This window comes from Salvelinus namaycush, chromosome 13 (assembly GCF_016432855.1).
Source record: "Salvelinus namaycush isolate Seneca chromosome 13, SaNama_1.0, whole genome shotgun sequence".
NCBI lineage: Eukaryota > Metazoa > Chordata > Actinopteri > Salmoniformes > Salmonidae > Salvelinus > Salvelinus namaycush.
Genome location: NC_052319.1, coordinates 37,534,419 through 37,557,634, shown reverse-complemented (window position 1 = coordinate 37,557,634; position 23,216 = coordinate 37,534,419). Strand labels below are relative to the sequence as shown.

At 44.5% G+C, this 23,216-nt stretch overlaps 1 protein-coding gene across 1 annotated transcript in view; it reads right to left on the bottom strand.

Moving 5' to 3' along the window:
• Positions 1 to 16,949, bottom strand: part of tmtops2b (teleost multiple tissue opsin 2b) — a 61,736-nt gene extending 44,787 nt beyond the window's left edge. The window contains exon 1 of the mRNA XM_039007213.1: positions 16,583 to 16,949. Within this exon, the coding sequence (XP_038863141.1) occupies positions 16,583 to 16,949 (367 nt within the window). The remainder of the gene's footprint in view (positions 1 to 16,582) is intronic.
• Positions 16,950 to 23,216: the final 6,267 nt, after the last annotated feature.

Here is a 23,216-nt window from a genome sequence, read left to right as displayed (position 1 = left end):
TCATAATTTCTTTGCACAAAAAAGGGCTTCACAGGCAAGGATATTGCTGCCAGTAAGATTGCACCTAAATCAACCATTTATCGGATCATCAAGAACTTCAAGGAGAGCGGTTCAATTGCTGTGAAGAAGGCTTCGGGGTGCCCAAAAAAGTCCAGCAAGCACCAGGAAGTCTCCTAAAGTCGATTCAGCTGCGGGATCGGGGCACCACCAGTACAGAGCTTGCTCAGGAATGGCAGCAGGCAGTTGTGAGTGCATCTGCACGCACAGTGAGGTGAAGACTTTTGGAGGATGGCCTGGTGTCAAGAGGGGCAGCAAAGAAGCCACTTCTCTCTAGGAAAAACATCAGGGACAGACTGATATTCTGCAAAAGGTACAGGGATTGGACTGCTGAGGACTGGGGTAAAGTCATTTTCTCTGATGAATCCCCTTACCGATTGTTTGGGGCATCCGGAAAAAGCTTGTCCGGAGAAGACAAGGTGAGCGCTACCATCAGTCCTCTGTCATGCCAACAGTAATAAAGCATCCTGAGACCATTCATGTGTGGGGTTGCTTCTCAGCCAAGTGAGTGGGCTCACTCACAATTTTGCCTAAGAACACATCCATGAATAAAGAATGGTACCAACACATCCTCTGAGAGCAACTTCTCCCAACCATGCAGGAACAGTTTGGTGACGAACAATTCCTTTTCCAGCAAGATGGTGCACCTTGCCATAAGGCAAAAGTGATAACTAAGTGGCTCGGGGAACAAAACATCGATATTTTGGGTCCATGGCCAGGAAATTCCCCAGACCTTAATCCCATTGAGAACTTGTGGTCAATCCTCAAGAGGCGGGTGGACAAACAAAACCCACAAATTCTGACAAACTCCAAGCATTGATTGTGCAAGAATGGGCTGCCATCAGTCAGGATGTGGCCCAGAAGTATATATAAATTATTTATAAAAATTAAAAAAATTGGCCCAGAAGTTAATTGACAGCATGCCAGGGCGGATTGCAGAGGTCTTGAAAAAGAAGGGTCAACACTGCAAATATTGACTCTTTGCATCAACTTCATGTAATTGTCAATAAAAGCCTTTGACACTTATGAAATGCTTGTAATTATACTTAATTATAATTATCTGACAAAAATATCTAAAGACACTGAAGCAGCAAACTTTGTGGAAATTAATATTTGTGTCATTCTCAAAACTTTTGGCCACGACTGTACATGTCAACTTTTATTGGCGTTTATTTAACTTTGTTTGTGTTTATTTGTCCTTATCAATGTAAATTCCTCCTGACTACTTAACTCTGTTTTAAGGAGTGATGTAACAGACGTGACACAGTTTTTTGTTCTCAGAGTTTTTCTCTGCAGAGTTTTACCACAGCAAATCCTCCAGCACTGTGGGGTTCCGTTGGGTTACCAGTGGTTCGAAGGGTTCTTTATTAACATTCTATGGGCATCTAAGCAGTTATTTAGCCTGCACCTTAAATGTGGTATATATAGCCTGAAATAAACAACCAGGATGTATATCTGCCACTCTTTGATGGGAAGGGCTCTGTCCCACTATCTGGCCATTAAAACCTCTGCCTCTGCCTGGCTCGCTCTGATTACTAAAAATGCACTTTGATGTTGGGCAGGCAATTATGTGAATTTTGTGGCAGTGCCAGGTCTCCCGCTGTGCAAATTTGATTGAATTCCAGCAAATCAGAAACCGAAAAAATATGTTTTTCTGCCACAGCTGGGTGGAGGAGGTTTAGTGTCTATTCTGCCCTTGAATTGCGTTACCATGCAAAACTAAGATAGCTAACAACTAAGTCTTCAATAAAACTCCCAAGGCGTGACTTTTCTTGAATGAATATATTGAAAGCGTTTATGTTGTGAAACTGCAAAATACAGAAAAGAATATACTTTAGTATTCAATTCACACCGACATACTGTAGCTGTACATTATACATTTGAAGTTGCATGAATACAAAGCACGTGCTAAGGTACCATGCATCTGGCATGATGCCAAACCATATAGCTAATTGTTACTCATATGGTAATTGGCTAACTCCTTTCATTACTCTAATAATGTACAACCATCTCTGTAGAATAACAAAGCATATTACACTAGAAACAGTAACAAAACTACAGTATTGTATATTTTACAATTCGTTTGCATGACGCAAGAGCAAAGTAATACAGCTGAAGGCATACATGAAAGGCAAGGCAATTTGTGTGAGTAAATGCAACCAACCAACATTGATATGTAAGCAACTCTATCAATAAAAAGATTATCATCACTAGCTAAATGCTTAAATCGAATTCACAAACAAATATTTTCCGAGGCTGAAGCGTGACAAGAAATAGCTACACTGAAAGACCTGCACCGTAGCGTTGTTTTTAGCTGCTTCTATACGTGCAGAACGAATTCTCTACTTCCTGTTTGCGTACAGTCTTTCTAAGTACCAGAAAGCTCCTCTAGGGGGCGAATAGCACCATGGAACACAATGAAAATCCATTTGAACCATTGTAATAAAATAATCTGTTACCTTCTAACAGGATGACAGCACAGTGTCAATATCTAAGGCCATAAAATTGATAACTATAGAGACGTATCTGGCCTCCCTTGCAGCTGAGACCTATTCTGCCTATAATCTGAACGTAGAAAACAGAGATTACCCTGCCGTGTCTCTGTGTGTATTTTGTGTGTGTCTATGTGTGCTTGCAAGCATGCATGTGTGTTGTACAAAGGGCATTGTAATAGGTTCTCCCCTCTGTCTTACCCTGTAGAGTGCAGTGTGTAGGAGAGATGAACAATCTAAGGTCTTCACCTTTTGCTGTTTACAGCCAACAGCCATCCATGTCCTCTAACCACCCATCTCCTCGAACCACCCCTCTCCCTTTCTGCCACCCATCTCCTCTAACCACCCCTCTCCTCTAACCACCCATCTCCTCTAACCTCCCATCTCCTCTAACCTCCCATCTCCTCTAACCACCCATCTCCTCCAACCACCCATCTCCTCCAACCACCCATGTCCCCTTACCACCCATGTCCTCTAACCACCCATCTCCTCCAACCACCACTCTTCTCTAACCACCCATGTCCTCTAACCACCCTTCTCCTCCAACCACCCTTCTCCTCTAACCACCCCTCTCCTCCAAACACCCATGTCCTCAAACCACCCATGTCCTCAAACCACCCATGTCCCCAAACCACCCATCTTCTCTAACCACCCAATGCCTCTAACATCCATGTCCTCAAACCACCCTTCTCCTCTCACCACCCATCTCCTCTATCCACCCTTCTCCTCTAACCACCCATCTCCTCCAATCACCCATCTCCTCTAACCACCCTCTCCCTTTTTGCCACCCATCTCCTCTATCCACCCATTTCCTCTAACCACCGTTCTTCTCCAACCACCCCTCTCCTCTAACCACCCTCTCCTCCAACCACCCATCTCCTCTATCCACCCATCTCCTCTATCCGCCCCTCTCCTCTAACCACCCATCTCCTCCAACCACCCATCTCCTCTATCCTCCCATCTCCTCTAAACACCCATCTCCTCCAACCACCCATCTCCTCCAACCACCCATGTCCCCTTACCACCCATGTCCTCTAACCACCCATCTCCTCCAACCACCACTCTTCTCTAACCACCCATGTCCTCTAACCACCCATTTCCTCTAACCACCCTTCTCCTCCAACCACCCCTCTCCTCTAACCACCGCTCTCCTCCAAACACCCATGTCCTCAAACCACCCATGTCCCCAAACCACCCATCTTCTCTAACCACCCATGTCTTTTAACCACACGTCCTCCAACCACCCAGGTCCTCCAACCACCCATGTCCTCCAACCACCCATGTCCTCCAACCACCCATCTCCTCTAACCACCCATGTCCTCTAACCACCCCTTTCCTCTAACCACCCTTCTCCTCCAACCACCCCTCTCCTCTAACCACCCCTCTCCTCTAACCATCCCTCTCCTCCAACCACCCATGTTCTCTAACATCCATGTCCTCAAACCACCCATCTCCTCTAACCACCCATCCCTCCAACCCCCCATGTCATTTAACCACCCATCTTCTCCAACCACCCCTCTCTTCTAACCACCCCTCTCCTCTATCCACCCCTCTCCTCTGTCCACCCATCTCCTCTAACCACCCCTCTCCTCTAACCACCCATCTCCTCCAACCACCCCTCTTCTCTAACCACCCATCTACTCTATCCACCCATCTCCTCTAACCACCCATCTCCTCTAACCACCCATCTCCTCTAACCACCCATCCCTCCAACCCCCCATGTCATTTAATCACCCATCTTCTCCAACCACCCCTCTCTTCTAACCACCCCTCTCCTCTATCCACCCCTCCCCTCTGTCCACCCATCTCCTCTAACCACCCCTCTCCTCTAACCACCCATCTCCTCTAACCTCCCATCTCCTCTAACCTCCCATCTCCTCTAACCACCCATCTCCTCCAACCACCCATCTCCTCCAACCACCCATGTCCCCTTACCACCCATGTCCTCTAACCACCCATCTCCTCCAACCACCACTCTTCTCTAACCACCCATGTCCTCTAACCACCCATGTCCTCTAACCACCCTTCTCCTCCAACCACCCCTCTCCTCTAACCACCCCTCTCCTCCAAACACCCATGTCCTCAAACCACCCATGTCCCCAAACCACCCATCTTCTCTAACCACCCAATGCCTCTAACATCCATGTCCTCAAACCACCCTTCTCCTCTCACCACCCATCTCCTCTATCCACCCTTCTCCTCTAACCACCCATCTCCTCCAATCACCCATCTCCTCTAACCACCCTCTCCCTTTTTGCCACCCATCTCCTCTATCCACCCAGCTCCTCTATCCACCCATTTCCTCTAACCACCGTTCTTCTCCAACCACCCCTCTCCTCTAACCACCCTCTCCTCCAACCACCCATCTCCTCTATCCACCCATCTCCTCTATCCGCCCCTCTCCTCTAACCATCCATCTCCTCCAACCACCCATCTCCTCTATCCTCCCATCTCCTCTAACCACCCATCTCCTCCAACCACCCATCTCCTCCAACCACCCATGTCCCCTTACCACCCATGTCCTCTAACCACCCATCTCCTCCAACCACCACTCTTCTCTAACCACCCATGTCCTCTAACCACCCTTCTCCTCCAACCACCCCTCTCCTCTAACCACCGCTCTCCTCCAAACACCCATGTCCTCAAACCACCCATGTCCCCAAACCACCCATCTTCTCTAACCACCCATGTCTTTTAACCACACGTCCTCCAACCACCCAGGTCCTCCAACCACCCATGTCCTCCAACCACCCATGTCCTCCAACCACCCATATCCTCCAACCACCCATCTCCTCTATCCACCCATCTCCTCTAACCACCCATGTCCTCTAACCACCCCTTTCCTCTAACCACCCTTCTCCTCCAACCACCCCTCTCCTCTAACCACCCCTCTCCTCTAACCATCCCTCTCCTCCAACCATCCCTCTCCTCCAACCACCCATGTTCTCTAACATCCATGTCCTCAAACCACCCATCTCCTCTAACCACCCATCCCTCCAACCCCCCATGTCATTTAACCACCCATCTTCTCCAACCACCCCTCTCTTCTAACCACCCCTCTCCTCTATCCACCCATCTCCTCTAACCACCCCTCTCCTCTAACCACCCATCTCCTCCAACCACCCCTCTTCTCTAACCACCCATCTCCTCTATCCACCCATCTCCTCTAACCACCCATCTCCTCTAACCACCCATCTCCTCTAACCACCCATCTCCTCTAACCACCCATCTTCTCTAGCCACCCATCTACTCTATCCACCCATCTACTCTATCCACCCATCTACTCTATCCACCCATCTCCTCTCTCACCCCTTCTCTTTTCTTTTTCTTCTCCATCTCTTTCTTCTCCATCTCTTTCTTCTCCATCTCTCCCACCCACTTCAGTCAATCCCCATCCAAAACAGTGTGTGTGTGTGTGTGTGTGTGTGTGTGTGTGTGTGTGTGTGTGTGTGTGTGTGTGTGTGTGTGTGTGTGTGTGTGTGTGTGTGTGTGTGTGACACATGAAGAATGAACAGTAAATGAACTGTAGAGTGGTAAAGAGCCAAGAGTGAAGGAGGGGAGAGTATGAAGTGATGAAGTGAGAAATGTTTTAATTGGTGGGAAAAGACAGTGTGAGAGACAAACATTGGATAAGTCATAAATAGATATGAACTTGGCCAACTTTAGATATTAATGCCATATTTCTGCTTCTGAACAAGCAATAACGTTCAGAGCCATTCCTAAGAAGCATGTGGATTCTGTTTTGTTTTAAGCTTTTAATATACGGTAATTGGTCAATAGACTGTAATAGACTTCCAAAGTATGTAATTGGTCAATATTGGCCAGAGGCGCTATTATAGCTGACGTAAAATTGTGTGAAGTCATTAAGTATTTACAAGTCATTAAGTAATTAGATGTCAATAACCCTTTACACTCTTGGCCTATATGGATAGGGCTATATTTAAATGTTTCTTACAGAAGAAATATGAAAAGCATATGCATAACCATGGTAATAATTGAAAGGCAACAGTTTAGAGATAATGGGGAAATTACTAGACCAAAGGTGACTACACAACAGTTCACCTGACACAAGACTGAATCCAAACTTTACACGGTTGATTTTACATGCATTTTACATTTACTGTACTTTTTGCCGCATATGATGATAACGAAATCTGAAAATACTTTGGATGCATTCAGTAACATGATAACAATATCCTGGACATGCGGGGTAGGTGTAACATAAGACAAAACAATTACGAGGGTTTGAGTGATACGTTTGAGGACTAAGTGGCCACACCTCTATAACGATGTATGCTGACAGTAGGGAAGCAAGTTCAGGAAGTGACTCCATTTAATATATAAATGAACATGAACAAACCACGAGCAGCGCACCGACATGAAACAGACACGGAAACAATAACGCCTGGGGAAGGAACCAAAGGGTGTGACGTAAAGAGGGCAGGTAATACAAGGAGGTGATGAAGTCAAGGTGAGTGTCAATAAGAGCGATTGAGTGACGATGGTGTGACGAAGAGTGACGATGGTGACAGGTGTGCATAACAATCAGCAGTCTGGTGACCTAGAGGCCAGAGAGGGAGTATACGTGACAACCCATCTCCAAAGTGTGCAGCTCCTAAGTCATTTGAATGCACTTTTATGACTCAAAGAAGAGTCTTCAACTCTCTATATATATTTGTTTCTCTCCTAGCTGTTGTTGAGGAACTAGAGCAGGTACACTTATAGTTGTTTTGTTTGGAACACAAACCTGCATCACCGCCATCACACAATTACTGTTGTTGTTTACGCAATCCAAAAACAGACAATTATACATCGCATTCTGGGTCAGGTGGGCATGATTTGAAAGCTTGTTCTATTGCCAACATGACTAGCTAAGTTATAAAATACAATCATACAGTGTTAGGCTTTCACATAGCAATTCAGAGAAACAGTCATTTTGGTGCACATAGAGAGGAGTCATTCAGGTCCATTCAGGTGCATGCATCAGCAGCATATTTTCTTCACAATAAACAAACACAGGCTCATTGTGTTCAGAACAACCCAGGGTGTGGCTCCATGTCATCTTGTAACTGTACATCAAACATAGTGACCATAAACGTTGACACTGTATATGACAATGAGTTTTATGATTTGGAAATGTAAAGTGCACCTTTGGCTTCCTTGTATGACATCAACGCGGTATTTATTATAATCCTCAACCTAATCCTCATCTTCAAAATACATTGAATTATCTTGATTTACAGCTCACACACACGCACGCACACACATCTTACAATTTCATGACACTATTTCATACTATTTTCATTTTAGCATGACACAGCTCATTGGGTGTTTGAGCCGTTTCCCCCTGGAGGAACCCGTCGAACACAGACAGACATGTTAGTGAGAGACAGTTGAACACAGACAGACATGTTAGTGAGAGACAGTCGAACACAGACAGACATGTTAGTGAGAGACAGTCAAACACAGACAGACATGTTAGTGAGAGACCGTCAAACACAGACAGACATGTCAGTGAGAGACAGTCAAACACAGACAGACATGTTAGTGAGAGACAGTCTCTCACAGACAGACATGTTAGTGAGAGACAGTCGAACACAGACATGTCAGTAAGAGACAGTCAAACACAGACATACATGTTAGTTAGAGACAGTCAAACACAGACATGTCAGTAAGAGACAGTCAAGCACAGACAGACATGTCAGTGAGAGGCAGTGAAACACAGATAGACATGTAATTTAGAGACAGTCAAACACAGACATGTTAGTGAGAGACCGTCAAACACAGACAGACACGTCAGTGAGACAGTCAAACACAGACAGACATGTTAGTGAGAGAACGTCAAACACAGACAGACATGTCAGTGAGAGACAGTCAAACACAGACAGACATGTCAGTGAGAGACAGTCAAACACAGACAGACACATCAGTGAGACAGTCAAACACATACAGACATGTCAGTGAGAGACAGTCAAACACAGACAGACATGTCAGTGAGAGACAGTCAAACACAGACAGACATGTCAGTGAGAGACAGTCAAACACAGACAGACATGTCAGTGAGAGACAGTCAAACACAGACAGACACATCAGTGAGACAGTCAAACACAGACAGACATGTCAGTGAGAGACAGTCAAACACAGACAGACATGTCAGTGAGAGACAGTCAAACACAGACAGACACATCAGTGAGACAGTCAAACACAGACAGACACATCAGTGAGACAGTCAAACACAGACAGACATGTCAGTAAGAGACAGTCAAACACAGACAGACATGTCAGTGAGAGACAGTCAAACACAGACAGACACATCAGTGAGACAGTCAAACACATACAGACACATCAGTGAGACAGTCAAACACAGACAGACACATCAGTGAGACAGTCAAACACAGACAGACATGTCAGTAAGAGACAGTCGAACACAGACAGACATGTCAGTGAGAGAACGTCAAACAGAGACAGACATATCAGTGAGAGACAGTCAAACACAGACAGACAAGTCAGTGAGAGGCAGTGAAACACAGATAGACATGTCAGTGAGAGGTAGTCGAACACAGACAGACATGTTAGTTAGAGACTGTCAAACACAGACAGACATGTTAGTTAGAGAACGTCAAACACAGACAGACATGTTAGTGGGAGACTGTGAAACACAGTCAAACATGTTTGTGAGAGTAGAAAGTCAAAGAAGCAGCCAGACCCAAAGACATACTCCCTGAGTTCAGAGAAAGTCCAATCCGGGCACAGTTGAAGTGAGAATAATGAGAAAGGAGGATATAACCGAGAATATCTTCAAATATTCCTTCTTAAAGCCTTGGGGTTGGTCTTATGGAAAGAATGAGATATTCCCTGCTTGTCTGAGTTAGGTAACGGAGTGGAAACGAATAGGGAAGGACATTTTTTATTCACTTCAAACCTTTCCGCACTCTTCATGAAGACATCCACCTGCTGTTTCTTCGCGGTTGCAATTTCAGGGATGTACAAAAGCCAAAAGTATGTGGACACCTGCTCGTCGAACCTCTCATTCCAAAATCATGAGCATTAATAGGGAATTGGCCCCCGTTGCTGCTTTAACAGCCTCCAATCTTCTGGGAAGGCTTTCTACTAGATGTTGGAACATTGCTTAGGGGACTTGCTTCCATTCAGCCACAAGACCATTGGTGAGGTCAGGCACTAATGTTGGGCGATTAGGCCTGTCTCGCAGTCGGCATTCCAATTCATCCCAAAGATCTTTGATGGGCTTGAGGGCAGGGCTCTGTGCAAGCCAGTCAAGTTCTTCCACACCGATCTCGACAAACCATTTCTGTATGGACCTTGCTTTGTGCACAGGGGCATTGTCATTCCTAAACAGGAAAGGGCCTTCCGCAAACTGTTGCCACACACTTGGAAGCATTGTCTAGAATGTCACTGTATGCTGTAGCATTAATATTTCCCTTCACTGGAACTAAGGGGCCTAGTCCGAACCATGAAAAACAGCCTCAGACCATTATTCCTCCTCCTGTGTGTTTGTGTGTGTGTGTGTGTGTGTGTGTGTGTGTGTGTGTGTGTGTGTGTGTGTGTGTGTGTGTGTGTGTGTGTGTGTGTGTGTGTGTGTGTGTGTGTGTGTGTGTGTGTGTGTGTAGTTGAGATGCGAATCAATTTCACTGCAGAACAGAAAAGTCACTGGTACACTGCCTTTGTCACGTATAATCCCTCTCCGGCCTCTAGGTCATCAGGCTGCTGATTATCCCGCACACCTGTCACCATCGTCTCGCACACCTGTCACCTGTGCCTCATGACACTCACCTGGACTCCATCACCTCCTTGATTATCTTCCCTATGTCTGTCACTCCCCTCGGTTCTTTCCTCAGGTGTTATTGACTCTGTTTTCATTTCGGGTCCAGGAACTGCTACTGGCTCTCATGCCTCAACCAGGTCGCCAGGCTCTCATGCCTCAGCCGGATCGCCAGGCTCTCATGCCTCAGCCGGATCGCCAGGCTCCCCTGCCTCAGCCGGCTCATCGGGCTTTCATGCCTCCGCCGGATCGCTAGGCTACCCTGCTTCCACCGGCTCGTCAAGTTCTCATGCCTCAGCCGGATTGCCAGGCTCCCCTGCCTCAACGGATCTGTCATGTTTCCGCGCCTCCTCTGACTCGACAGGTTCCCGTGCCTCAGCTGGCGTGACAGGTCTGCTCCTGATCCCCGGGTTTGTCCCCTTTGACGGCGTCCTGCAGCTGGAGCCACGCGTTGGTGAGGGGGCACTGTCACATACACTCCCCCTCTGGCCTCTAGGTCATCAGGCTGCTGATTATCCTGCACACCTGTCACCATCGTCTCGCGCACCTGCGCCTCATGACACTTACCTGGACTCCATCACCTCCTTGATTATCTTCCCTATATCTGTCACTCTCCTTGGCTCTTTCCTCAGGTGTTATTGACTCTGTTTTCATGTCAGTGCGCTGTTTGTTTCGTGTTCATTGTTTCTTTTATTTATTAAAACACTCACTCCCTGAACTTGCTTCCTGACTCTCAGCGCACTCGTTATAGCCTTGAATGATTTTAAAATACACACAACATTAAAAGATTTTCCAATCTCACTTATGTAGTTCTCTCTCCACTCTCTCCACTCTCCAAATATCTGACACATATTTAGTGACTGTAGATCAAGAATTCAAGTCCACAAAAACATGAAAATCTGAGGCAGCGGGTAGATCTATACACTGGCCTGAGATGAGCTGAGCAAGAAGAAAGTACATGTTTATAATAATGTTAACAACTGCCTCCTAGATTGAATCCTACTACACCGGCTCTGACACTCGTCGGATGTGGCAGGGCGTAAAAACGATTAGGTACTACAAAGGGAAGCCCAGCCACGAGCTGCCCAGTCACTCACGCCTACGGGATGAGCAAAATGCCTTTTATGCTCGCTTTAAAGCAAAGGAACACTGACACATGTATGAGAGCACCAGCTGTTCTGGATGACTGTGTGATCACGCTCTCCGTAGCAAAAAATATGCGGGCCAGATGGGTTACCAAGATGTGTACTCAAAGCATGCGCGGACCAACTGGCAAATATCTTCACTGACATTTTCAAACTCTTCCTGGCCGAGTCTGTAATACCTACATGTTTCAAACAGACCACCATAGTCCCTATGACCAAGATAGCAAAGGTAACCTGCCTAAATGATTACCGCCCGTAGCACTCACGTCTGTAGCCATGAAGTGCTTTGAAAGGCTGGTCATGGCTCACAACATCATCATGCCAGAAACCCTAGACCCACTCCAATTCGCATACCGCCCCAACAGATCCACAGATGACGCAATTTCAATTGCACTCCACACTGCCCTTTCCCACCTGAACAAAAATAACACCTACAGTGGGGCAAAAAAGTATTTAGTCAGCACCCAATTGTGCAAGTTCTCCCACTTAAAAAGATGAGAGAGGCCTGTAATTTTCATCATAGGTACACTTCAACTATGACAGACAAAATGAGAAGAAAAAAATCCAGAAAATCACATTGTAGGATTTTTTATGAATTTATTTGCAAATGATGGTGGAAAATAAGGACCTTGGGACTAAACACCTTCCTCTGCAACTGGATCCTGGACTTCCTGATTGGCCACCCCAGGTGGTAATTGTAGGCAACAACAGATATGCCACGCTGATCCTCAACACTGGGGCCCTCAGGGGTGCCTGCTTAGTGTTTGGTGTTTGGCCTTGTAGTCGTGGGTGAACAGGGAGCACAGGAGGGGTGCCAGGTCAACAACCTCTCTCTTAATGTGAGAAAGACAAAGGAGCTGATTGTGGACTATAGGAAAAGGAGGGCCGTACAGATCCCCATTAACATCTACGGATCTGATGTGGAGCGGGTCGAGAGTTTCAAGTTCCTTGGTGTCCACATCATCAACAAACTATGGTCCAAACACATCAAGACAGTTGTGAAGAGGGCACGCCAATACCTTTTCCCCCTCAGGAGACTGAAAAGATTTGGCATGGGTCTCCAGATCCTCAAAAAGTTCTGCAGCTGCACGATCGAGAATATCCTACCTGGTTGCATTACCACCTGGTATGGCACTACAGAGGGTAGTACGTACGGCCCAGTACATCACTGGGGCCAAGATTCCTGCCATCCAGAACCTATATACTAGGCGGTGTCAGAGGAAGGCCCAAAGAATTGTCAAAGACTCCAGTCACCCAAGTCATAGACTGTTCTCTCTGCTACCATACGGCAAGCGGTACCGGAGTGCCAAGTCTTGAACCAAAAGGCTCCTTAACACCTTCTATCCCCAAGCCATAAGACTGCTGAACAACTAAACTAATCAAATGGCGACCCGGACTATTTACATTGAACCCCCCCTTTGTTTTTACACTGCTGCTACTCGCTGTTTATTATCTATGCATGGTCACTTTACAAATGACCTTGATTAACCTGTACCCCTGCACATTGACTCGGTACCGGTACCCCGTGTATATTGTTATGTACAGTTCTTGTGTTGCCTTTTGACTGATTAGATTTTTTTTACTTTTGTTTATTTTGTAAATATTTTCTTAACTCTACTTCTTGAACTGCACTGTGGGTTAAGGGCGCATGTGACAAATACAATTTGATTTGATTAGATAACTCTATTTAATATGACAGGAATGCATTTTTACTCTAGTGATAATTTCCTTTTCCAAGGACTTCTCCTACTCCAATACTGTGCATTCAAATTGCTATATTCTACGCTATGTTCCAGAACATAATTCTTTCCCAATCTCTCATTCAGACTTTTTCACTTCACTCTGCCACCTCCTACCAAGGAACTCTGCACTCTGTTTGAGACAGAAGGACCCTTTCCACTGGGCACAGACGTCAATCCCACATTAGTTAGTTCAACATTAGTTTAACATCATTTCATTGAAATGACGTGGAAATAACGTTGATTCAACCAGTGTGTGCCCAGTGGTTTGGCTTCCCCAGCAACCCCACTCAGAGTGACGGATGTCGTTACAAATAGCTATTCCTTTGATTAGCCTGTTTGCTAATTCGGATGACCAAAAGCAAATGGTTTTACTTCAAAGCTTAGATGGATGGGTTTTTCTGCATAACATTACCGAGATAAATGATATCAAAGAGTCAGTAGTCCACTTGAAAAGCATGACCATGTGGAGTTTCTTTCTTCAGGCCACACTCCTCAATCACTTTTCCCACCCACAGTGAGCCCATAGCATTTGTGTATAGAAACGGACGGGTGGACGGACCATGGCCATGTTACTGCCACTCTCAGTTCAGGAAATGGCCGGGACGGTTATCACAGAATAACTCGTTGTGACATTTGCCAACACTCAGCCAGAACCACGTGTCTTGTTATAGCAAGGGAGTCATCTCAGAAATCCCAGACCTATAGCAAGAGCACTAGGTCTGGGAATCATTTTGGATTTTCTTGGCCACTTCAAAAGGGGAGAAAATACATCTGTCCAAAGAGACTTAAGAGTCTGCAGACTGCAGCCCACATGGCTAAAAGCTCCCCAGCAGGAAATATAATGTCTTATGTGCTTGTTGGAGCTCTAACCTCAGTCCACATGGCACTTTTGTGTTGTTGTGGTCTCAAGGATAATCAATGGAAACAGGATGCACCTGAGATAAATTATGAGTCTCATAACAAAGGGTCTGAATACTTATGTAAATAAGGTATTTCAGTTTTTTTGTTTTTTTATACATTTGCAAACATTTCTAAAAATCTGTTTTCGCTTTGTCATTATATGGTGTTGTGTGTAAATTGCTCAGGACATTTTTTTATTTAAACCATTTTAGAATAAGGCTGTAAAGTAACAAAATGTTGAAAAAGTCAAGAGGTCTGAGTACCATCCAAAGGCACTGTAAATATACTGTATATAATCCAATAATTATATGGATTTATATATAATCCAAACATTTATCCATATAATTTATAATGTATCTAACCGTTACTGTATATATACTATATATAAGTCCAATAAATAATAATTATTATGCCTTAGTGTAGCCTTTGCCTTCTATGTTTTATTACACAATGCATTGTGTGCTTATAATACAGTGCGTTGATGATATTGTATGCTTGATGTAAACTATGCCTTCTTCACTACACAGTGCCTTGTAACCTATGCTCTGCTTTAGCGCATTTCAAAATCCACTAGACACCCCGTCTCACCGTCAGAAACACCTGTAGCTAAGTGGGTAGGCTATTACACACATTGCGCATCTTGACATCAACACAGAGACAAACTCAAAATGCTCCATTGACATTATTGTGACAAGTTGGGGACACATTTAGGAAACAACTTCTAGCTATTCATTTTTGTGAAAATAACTAATTTGAAGACATTTAGAATAATATTCCAAAACCTTGGGCGGCAGCTAGCCTAGTGGTTAGAGGCAGCTAGCCTAGTGGTTAGATGCAGGTAGCCTAGTGGTTAGAGGCAGGTAGCCTAGTGGATAGAGGCAGGTAGCCTAGTGTTTAGAGGCAGGTAGCCTAGTGGTTAGAGGCAGCTAGCCTAGTGGTTAGAGGCAGGTAGCCTAGTGGTTAGAGGCAGCTAGCCTAGTGGTTAGAGGCAGCTAGCCTAGTGGTTAGAGGCAGGTAGCCTAGTGTTTAGAGGCAGCTAGCCTAGTGGTTAGAGGCAGGTAGCCTAGTGGTTAGAGGCAGCTAGCCTAGTGGTTAGAGGCAGCTAGCCTAGTGGTTAGAGGCAGGTAGCCTAGTGGTTAGAGGCAGGTAGCCTAGTGGTTAGAGGCAGGTAGCCTAGTGGTTAGAGGCAGGTAGCCTAGTGGTTAGAGGCAGCTAGCCTAGTGTTTAGAGGCATCTAGCATAGTGGTTAGGGGCATCTAGCATAGTGGTTAGAGGCAGCTAGCCTAGTGGTTAGAGGCAGTAGCCTAGTGGTTAGAGGCAGGTAGCCTAGTGGTTAGAGGAAGCTAGCCTAGTGGTTAGAGGCAGCTAGCCTAGTGGTTAGAGGCAGGTAGCCTAGTGGTTAGAGTCAGGTAGCCTAGTGGTTAGAGGCAGCTAGCCTAGTGGTTAGAGGCAGCTAGCCTAGTGGTTAGAGGCAGCTAGCCTAGTGATTAGAGGCAGGTAGCCTAGTGGTTAGAGGCAGGTAGCCTAGTGGTTAGAGGCAGGTAGCCTAGTGGTTAGAGGCAGCTAGCCTAGTGGTTAGAGGCAGCTAGCCTAGTGATTAGAGGCAGGTAGCCTAGTGGTTAGAGGCAGGTAGCCTAGTGGTTAGAGTGTTGGACTAGTATCCGAAAGATTCCAAGATCGAATCCCCGAGCTGACAAGGTAAAAATCTGTTGTTCTACCCCTGAACAAGGCAGTTAACCCACTGTGCCCAGGTTGTCATAGAAAATAAGGCTTTGTTCTTAACTGACTTGCCTAGTTAAACAAATCAAACTTGATTTGAGTAGAAGAAGCTGCTACCCAGTGATTTAGTTGCCAGAGTGGTTCAAATTCTTGCAGTATGACCAGATATAAGGAACCTACATGAATAGGGCATGCTAAACCATCTGAAGGTTTTAGTTCAGGCTAAACGTTTTAGGACTATGAAATTACATTTGAAAGATGATAAAAGTTTAAAGTTCCATTAATTGGGTAAATATACAGCAGCCCTACTACACTGTAAAAAAAATATTTGTTGAGTCAACTTAAAAAAGTTTGTTACCCTGCTGCCTTAAAAGTTTCAGTTAAATCCTATCTGAATGTCATGTCGCGTTAATTCATCTAAAGTATCTTCAACCTAGTATAGTAAGTGAAACTGACAAATGTGTTTTAAATGACATGTTGAGTGAATTTGATACTTTTAGTCAAAAGTAACATTCTTGTCAAATTCTTCACCATGAGCAAGCACAAGTGGGACTAATTCTCATCTGGATTTTGAACTCAGAACCTTTCGGGTGACAGCCACTGGAAAATCCTGTTTATGCCACCAGGTCTGTGGTCAAGGAACAAATTGGCAACAGATTTACTGCCAATAATACATTAATCAATTTGCTCTAATTTCTCACTAACATCCTTTATTAGGCTGTAGAGACGCATCTCGGGTCGACTCACCGAAGCAGGAGTTGATGAAGCCATACCACAAGCAGCCGTGGCGGCCCAGGAGCCACTTTCCCTTGATACTGGAGGTGAAGCTGAGCGTGGTGCCGAACATGCACACCAGCATGTCGCTCACGCTGATGTTGAGCAGGAGCATGTTGACCGGAGTACGCAGAGTTTTAAACTTGCAGAAGAGAAGCAGTACGACGAAGTTGTTGAGGAAGCCGAAGATCATTATCAAGCCCAGGAACACAGAGAGCACGATGAAGCCAGTCCTGGACAGAGTCTCTTTCGGTGTGTCGCGCCATTCCCGGTCCAGGAAACTGAACGGGTCGTCGCTCACGTTGTAGGTGTAGTTGAGGCCAGCCAGATCAGAAAACATCCTGGATGATGTTCACACGAACGCTCATATTACTCAGGTCGGGAGAAGTTTGGCTGAGTTGGGGCATGCAGTGCGCGCGGAGCTCATACCATCATTACCTGGCCATGTCTCTCTCTATCTCTCGCCCCCCATGTCAGCGCTTCACAGAATGTCCAGACCTCCGTTTAATAGACTAGTCTACAGCTTGTCGCGTTAATCCACGCCGTTAATCACGGTGAAATATTACTCTTACTTTCCATCGGTACAATTTTATGTTACGTTAAAAACATATCCACTAGACTACTGCGCCGGCGGTAGTTTTCTCTAGCTTTGAGCTTCACTTGGGGAAAAAAGTGTTTTTCAAATAACGTTCTTACAAGTGCAGGCTCACAACATACTTGTGGTGATACTGTGTCCCATCAAATCTACTGAAGATTGGAGGAGGTGATATCTCAACTGCGTGGCGATGGTGCAAGGCAATCCCGCGGTGTGCAGCGAGGCTCGTCCCGGGTGTCCATCGCCGTTACGCGCGGGCTTCACCGTTCATTCACAAATCTCGAATGTCACAGGGTGGGTGCGTAACGTGTTTCACACACTGTTCCCAATTGCTAGGAAATTACTAAAATACATGATTAATTATTGTTCATGATATTATTGCTGACCGACATACATTAAGAGTGCATTAACCATTTATCTTAATTTGGCAGATTTCTTGCCAAATACTTTTAGATTTAGCCTACAGTATTATGTTTTTGTTCAAGAGAGTATACCATTTCAATTTTTTGATTCAATGGCCAGGCGACTGTAAATGTTGGCTCTCTTTTGTCTTTGTGATCTAAATCCCATCTTCAGTTATTGTGTACCGCGCTACTTTGCTACTGTTGAATTTAGTGATCAGTGAGAGCGCGCGAGCCTGAGAGTCCTCGGTTCCAAGTACAGTGCAGATTGTTATAGCCAGATTTTACGTCACGAGAGAGAGAGAATTGTCCTGCTCGAGTAATCGACTGGCATCGAACCCTAGCCGTCAGAGCTCTGCAATACAAAGCCGATCTTACCCACTTCCAGACATAAATGGACACTTTACCTCCAAATCCAAATGATCCATGGTTTTAAATGTTGTAAGCATATGAAAGTCAGTTTAATTATGTGACAATAATAACCCAGTGGGAACAGCCGTCAGTCACTTCAACATCTATTCCAAATTGGTTCAACAATTTAATTGAAATGGAAGTGGAAACAACGTTGATTCAATCAATGTGCGCCCACTGGGAACATTGACAAAACACTTCAGCGACGGGGCTCCCGAGTGGCGCAGTGGTTTAAGGCACTGCAGCGATTATGGGTTTGAGTCCAGGCTCTGTCGCAGCTGGCCGCGACTGGGAGACCCATGGGGCGGAGCACAATTGGCCCAGCGTCGTCCGGGTTAGGGGAGGGCAGGGATGACCTTGTCCAATCGTGCACTAGCGACTCCTGTGGCTGGCCGGGCGCAGTGCACGCTGACACGGTTGCCAGGTGCACGTGTTTCCTCCGACACATTGACACATTGGTTAAGTGGGCATTGTGTCAAGAAGCAGTGTGGCTTGGCTTGGTTGGGTTGTGTTTTGGAGGATGCACGGCTCTCGACCTTTGTCTCTCCCGAGGCCATATGGGAGTTGCAGCGATGAGACAAGACTGTAACTACCAATTGGAAACAACAAAATTGGGGAGAAAATGGGTTTTAAAAAAAGGCTTCCGTGACACTCTAAGTGAACTCTGAAGGGAAATAACACTGGAGGGAGAATAACACAGTTCTCTTTGTATTCACACTGCCCTTGCCTTTAAATGAGGACTCAACTCTTTTGCCAGTTCACTTCAACTATTTTGTGGACTGATTTCTCTTTGCATTCACACTGCTATGTTTACAATAGAACCAAGATCTTTTCCCAAGATGCCCTCTGGGTTTTTACAAAGTGTAGGACAAGCCATTCAATCAGAATGCGTTATATGGACAGCTAGATATACTGTACCTACTTACATTTAAAAATATAAAACATCATAATTGTAATCAGAAGATACTATTAACATGTCAATTTGATTGGTAACAGAATAAAAAGCAACAGAATAACTGCAGAATAAATAATGCTGTAATTTAAAATTGTACACCCAAGGTAGGCTACTGCCCCTTTAAGAGCTAGAATAGATTTTGTAACCTATGTTGTGATTCTCACCAAATCTGTTGTCTTCTCACACTATTCAAACTCCACAACCAATAAACAGTTTATGAAGCTCTCTTAGCCTTTAGATCACATATTGCAAATAAATAATCTGAACTAAAAACTCCACACATGGAATTTCTGTGCGTCCCTGACAATAACTAAATCAATATCCAAAAACAGCACACATTTTTTCCCGCGAACCTCCAAATCATCGTCTCTCTTTTGTGGCACCAATGTGAGGGTGCATGGCAGAGGAAACGGTGTTGCAGTAGTCAGTGGTGGAAAAAGTATTCAATAGTCATACTTGACTAAAAGTAAAGATACCTTAATAGAAAAGTGAAAGTCACCATGTAAAATACTACTTGAGTAAAAGTTTAAAGGTATTTGGTTTTAAATATACTTAAGTATCAGAAGTAAATGTAGTTGCTAAAATATACTTAGGTATCAAAAGTATAAGTACAAATAAAATAAAAATCCTGCTTCTCATTCAGTGGTGGAAAAAGTACCCAATAGTCATACTTGAGTAAAAGTAAAGATACCTTAATAGAAAATGACTCAAGTAAAAGTGAAAGTCACCCAGTAAAATACTACTTGAGTAAAAGTCTAAAAGTATTTGGTTTTAAATATACGTAAGTATAAAGAGTAAATGTAATTGCTAAAATGTACTTAAGTGTCACGAATCCCGCTTCCTGAGTCTGTTTTTGCCTGCGTTCTGTCCTGGAGTGTTTTTCCGGTGTCCTGGAACGCACCCTGTCTGGTTGCCGGGCGACGTAGCTAGTTGGGAGATCTCTGATTACCCGCACCTGTATCCCATCAGCTATCTGCACACCTGGTCCTGATCATCACCCTTCCACTTCATAAACTCTGACCTGACATCCATTCCCTGCCGGATCGTTAGCCATGAACAGTATGTTGTGCCAGCGTATCAGCCTCCAGTTTGATAGAGTTTGTTTTGTTGTTTTGTACGTCTTGCTTGCCTTGAACTTACCTCCGTTTGTTCTGTCTACAGTCATTCACCCGGAACACTCACCCCATTCCTGCCTGGTCGTCGGTGGCTTCTGTTACTCCCTTGGATCTGCCTATTCACTCCCATCAACTCACCTCCGCTGCCCGCTCCGCCACCTGGATCTTTCTACCTCTACGTTTAAACTTGTAAATAAATACTCACCTTCGTCCTACTCTCCTTGTCCTGGTCTGCTTCTGGGTTCTACTTTAGAAAACCGTGACACTTAAGTATCAAAAGTAAAAGTGTGAATAATTTCAACTTCCTTACGGTTCCTTATGGTTCCTCACGGTTGCGTGACGTTTGTCACGTTTGTTTCTGTTTACCTGTTATTTTTGTGAAGGTTTCACTACGATTAAAAGAAATGTGGAATTACATGCACGCTGCGCCTTGGCTCATCTATGACGGTGAGTTTGAAGACAGTGAATGTGACAGTATTGTTGTGAATTGTTAGATATTACTGCACTGTTGGAGCTAGAAACACAAGCATTTCACAAACACAAGCATTTCGCTACACCCGCAATTACATCTGCTAAACGTGTATATGTGACAAATACAATTTGATTTGATTGGATTTAAACAGTCCTCCTTGCCAGATTAGCACTTTTCAAATACAAAAATACTGTATTTCATATTCTTTTCTTTTTCGCTGGTTGTCTTGCATGCACATGTGTTTTCCTAATTTAACTTTTTAGGGATAGGGGGCAGTATTCGGCATTTCGGATGAATGACGTGCCCAAAGTAAACTGCCTGTTACTCAGGCCCAGAGGCTAGGATATGCATATAATTGATGGTATTGGATGGAAAACACTGAAGTTTCAAAACTGTTAAAATAATGTCTGTGTATAACAGAACTGATATGGCAGGCGAAAACCCGAGGAGAATCCATCCGGAAATTTATTTTGAGGTCACAGCCCATTCAAATGCTTGTTTATGGGAGATTCAAAGAAATACCTCCCAGATTTTTTTGAAAAATGACTTAGTAATTGTAGTTTTTCAAGGTGGCTCTCATTTTGGACTAGTCTTGTGGCGCCCGTGGATGAGGGCGCGCACTTCGTTATTTACCTCCGGTATTGAACATACTACATTCCATCTTAAATGTGATAGTTTATTTACATATTAGGGTACCTGAGGATTGATTAGAAACATTGTTTGACTTGTTTGGACGAAGTTTATTGGTAACTTTTGGGATTCCTTTGTATGCATGTTGAACGAGTGCAACGGGTGGATTACTGAATCAAACGAGCCAACTAAACTTTTTTGGGAAGGACTTTATCGAACAAAACAACCATTTGTTGTGTAGCTGGGACCCTTGGGATTGCAAACAGAGGAAGATATTCAAAGGTAAGTTTATTTTATCGCTAACATACTTTTGTGACGCCTCTGCTGGTTTGGAAAATGTTTTTAATGCTTTTGTGTGTGGGGCGCTGTCCTCAGATAATCGCATGGTATGCTTTCACCATAAAGCCTTTGAAATCTGACAACGTGGTTGGATTAACAAGAAGTTAAGCTTTTAAACGATGTAAGACACTTGTATGTTCATGAATGTTTAATATTATGATTTTTGTATTTAGAATTTGGAGCTCTGCAATTTCATCGGATGTTGTCGATCCCAAATAAGTAATTTAAGTGAATCATCTTCTAAATAACCATTTGCATCTTATATTGTGTACTGTACATTTTGGTCTCTGTTGAGAGGTCTGGAGCTTTATAGCACGGGGGGTAGTGCGCTTGCCTTGTAATTGGACAGTGGTTGGTTCAAGGTCCAATGCCGGCTGTTTGATTTGATAATAATTGTAATTGTAAATCTGTGCATGCTGTACATTTTCAATTCTAACTGTAATCAGTGTTCGGATATGCTCCTGGCCATACATTGGATTCCTTTCAATTAATGAAACCCTCTCTGTTCCATTATTCCTTCATATTGTATTGTTACATTCCACATCAAGTTTTCCATGAACGTATTGAAATTCCGGAGAAAGATAGACTATTCTCAAAAACCAACTCATTTGAGTGGTCTTCGTTGACATGTTATGGCGTCGATTGTTTTGCTTTCTTGGCCATATTTGGATATGTTCTGAGGAAATACTTGGCTTGGAAGCCTTTAGGGCATCTTTCTGGTTTCACAGTTGTCAGTGTGAGCTCTGTGAGAGGATAGGGAGCTGGTCTTGCCAGAGGCTATGGTGCCAGTGTTGCTTTGAATTCCATCCCCAGCTGTAAGCCTTACAGAGAGAGAGAACAAGGAGGAATGACACTCACCTCATCATCATCCTCCCGTTTGCATCTAAAAGTCAAGCACGTCAAAAGGGATTTAAAATAAAAGAGAAACCCGCACACTACTCTTGCTCGTATCACTTATTTGATTAAAGCTTACACATCAGCCTCTTGGAAGGTCTCTGAAGAAGGCCAAGAGGCCAACATGTAAGGTTGAATAAAATGAGTGATACAAGCAAGAGCAGTGTGCAGATTTCTCTTTTCTCTGAAGTTATCACATTATTCCCATGTACCTGCAATGAGAACTCAGATGTGTGAGTCCTTTTTGAATGTTAAGGTCAAGAGGGATTGACATGAAGAACCAAATAAAGAGAACGAGGGGTGGGGAGTTTGAGATTAAGTGTGTGTCTGTGCCACGGGGAGAGAGTGGGAGACAGATTTTATTTATTTATTGAACCTTTATTTAACTAGGAAAGTCATAGAGAGAGAGGTATGAGGGAGAGAGACAGGAAGTTGTACTTTATCTTTGGTCCAATGTCAAATCAACACTTTGCCCCCATGTGGCACCTCTGGATTCCCATTCCAGGATATGAGACACCTGGATAGGTATTGACTCATCTCTAGCTTTGTGGCAGGCTGAGTGGATTCTCCACCATGTTGCTTATCCCTATCTATCCTGTCAGGTATTACCTGCATGAGGTAAGAGCAGAGAGGTATAGGTGTAGTGGCTCAGTTTGACATATTCCAGCCAGGTCACTAGAGATCCAAGGCGATATTCAACGTTTGGCCAGGTCCCCAGGATGTCAGAAGATGCCTTCAAAACCGGTCACTAGGGGCAATGGTGAGTGCTATTACCATCAAGTAGGCTTGCGGCTT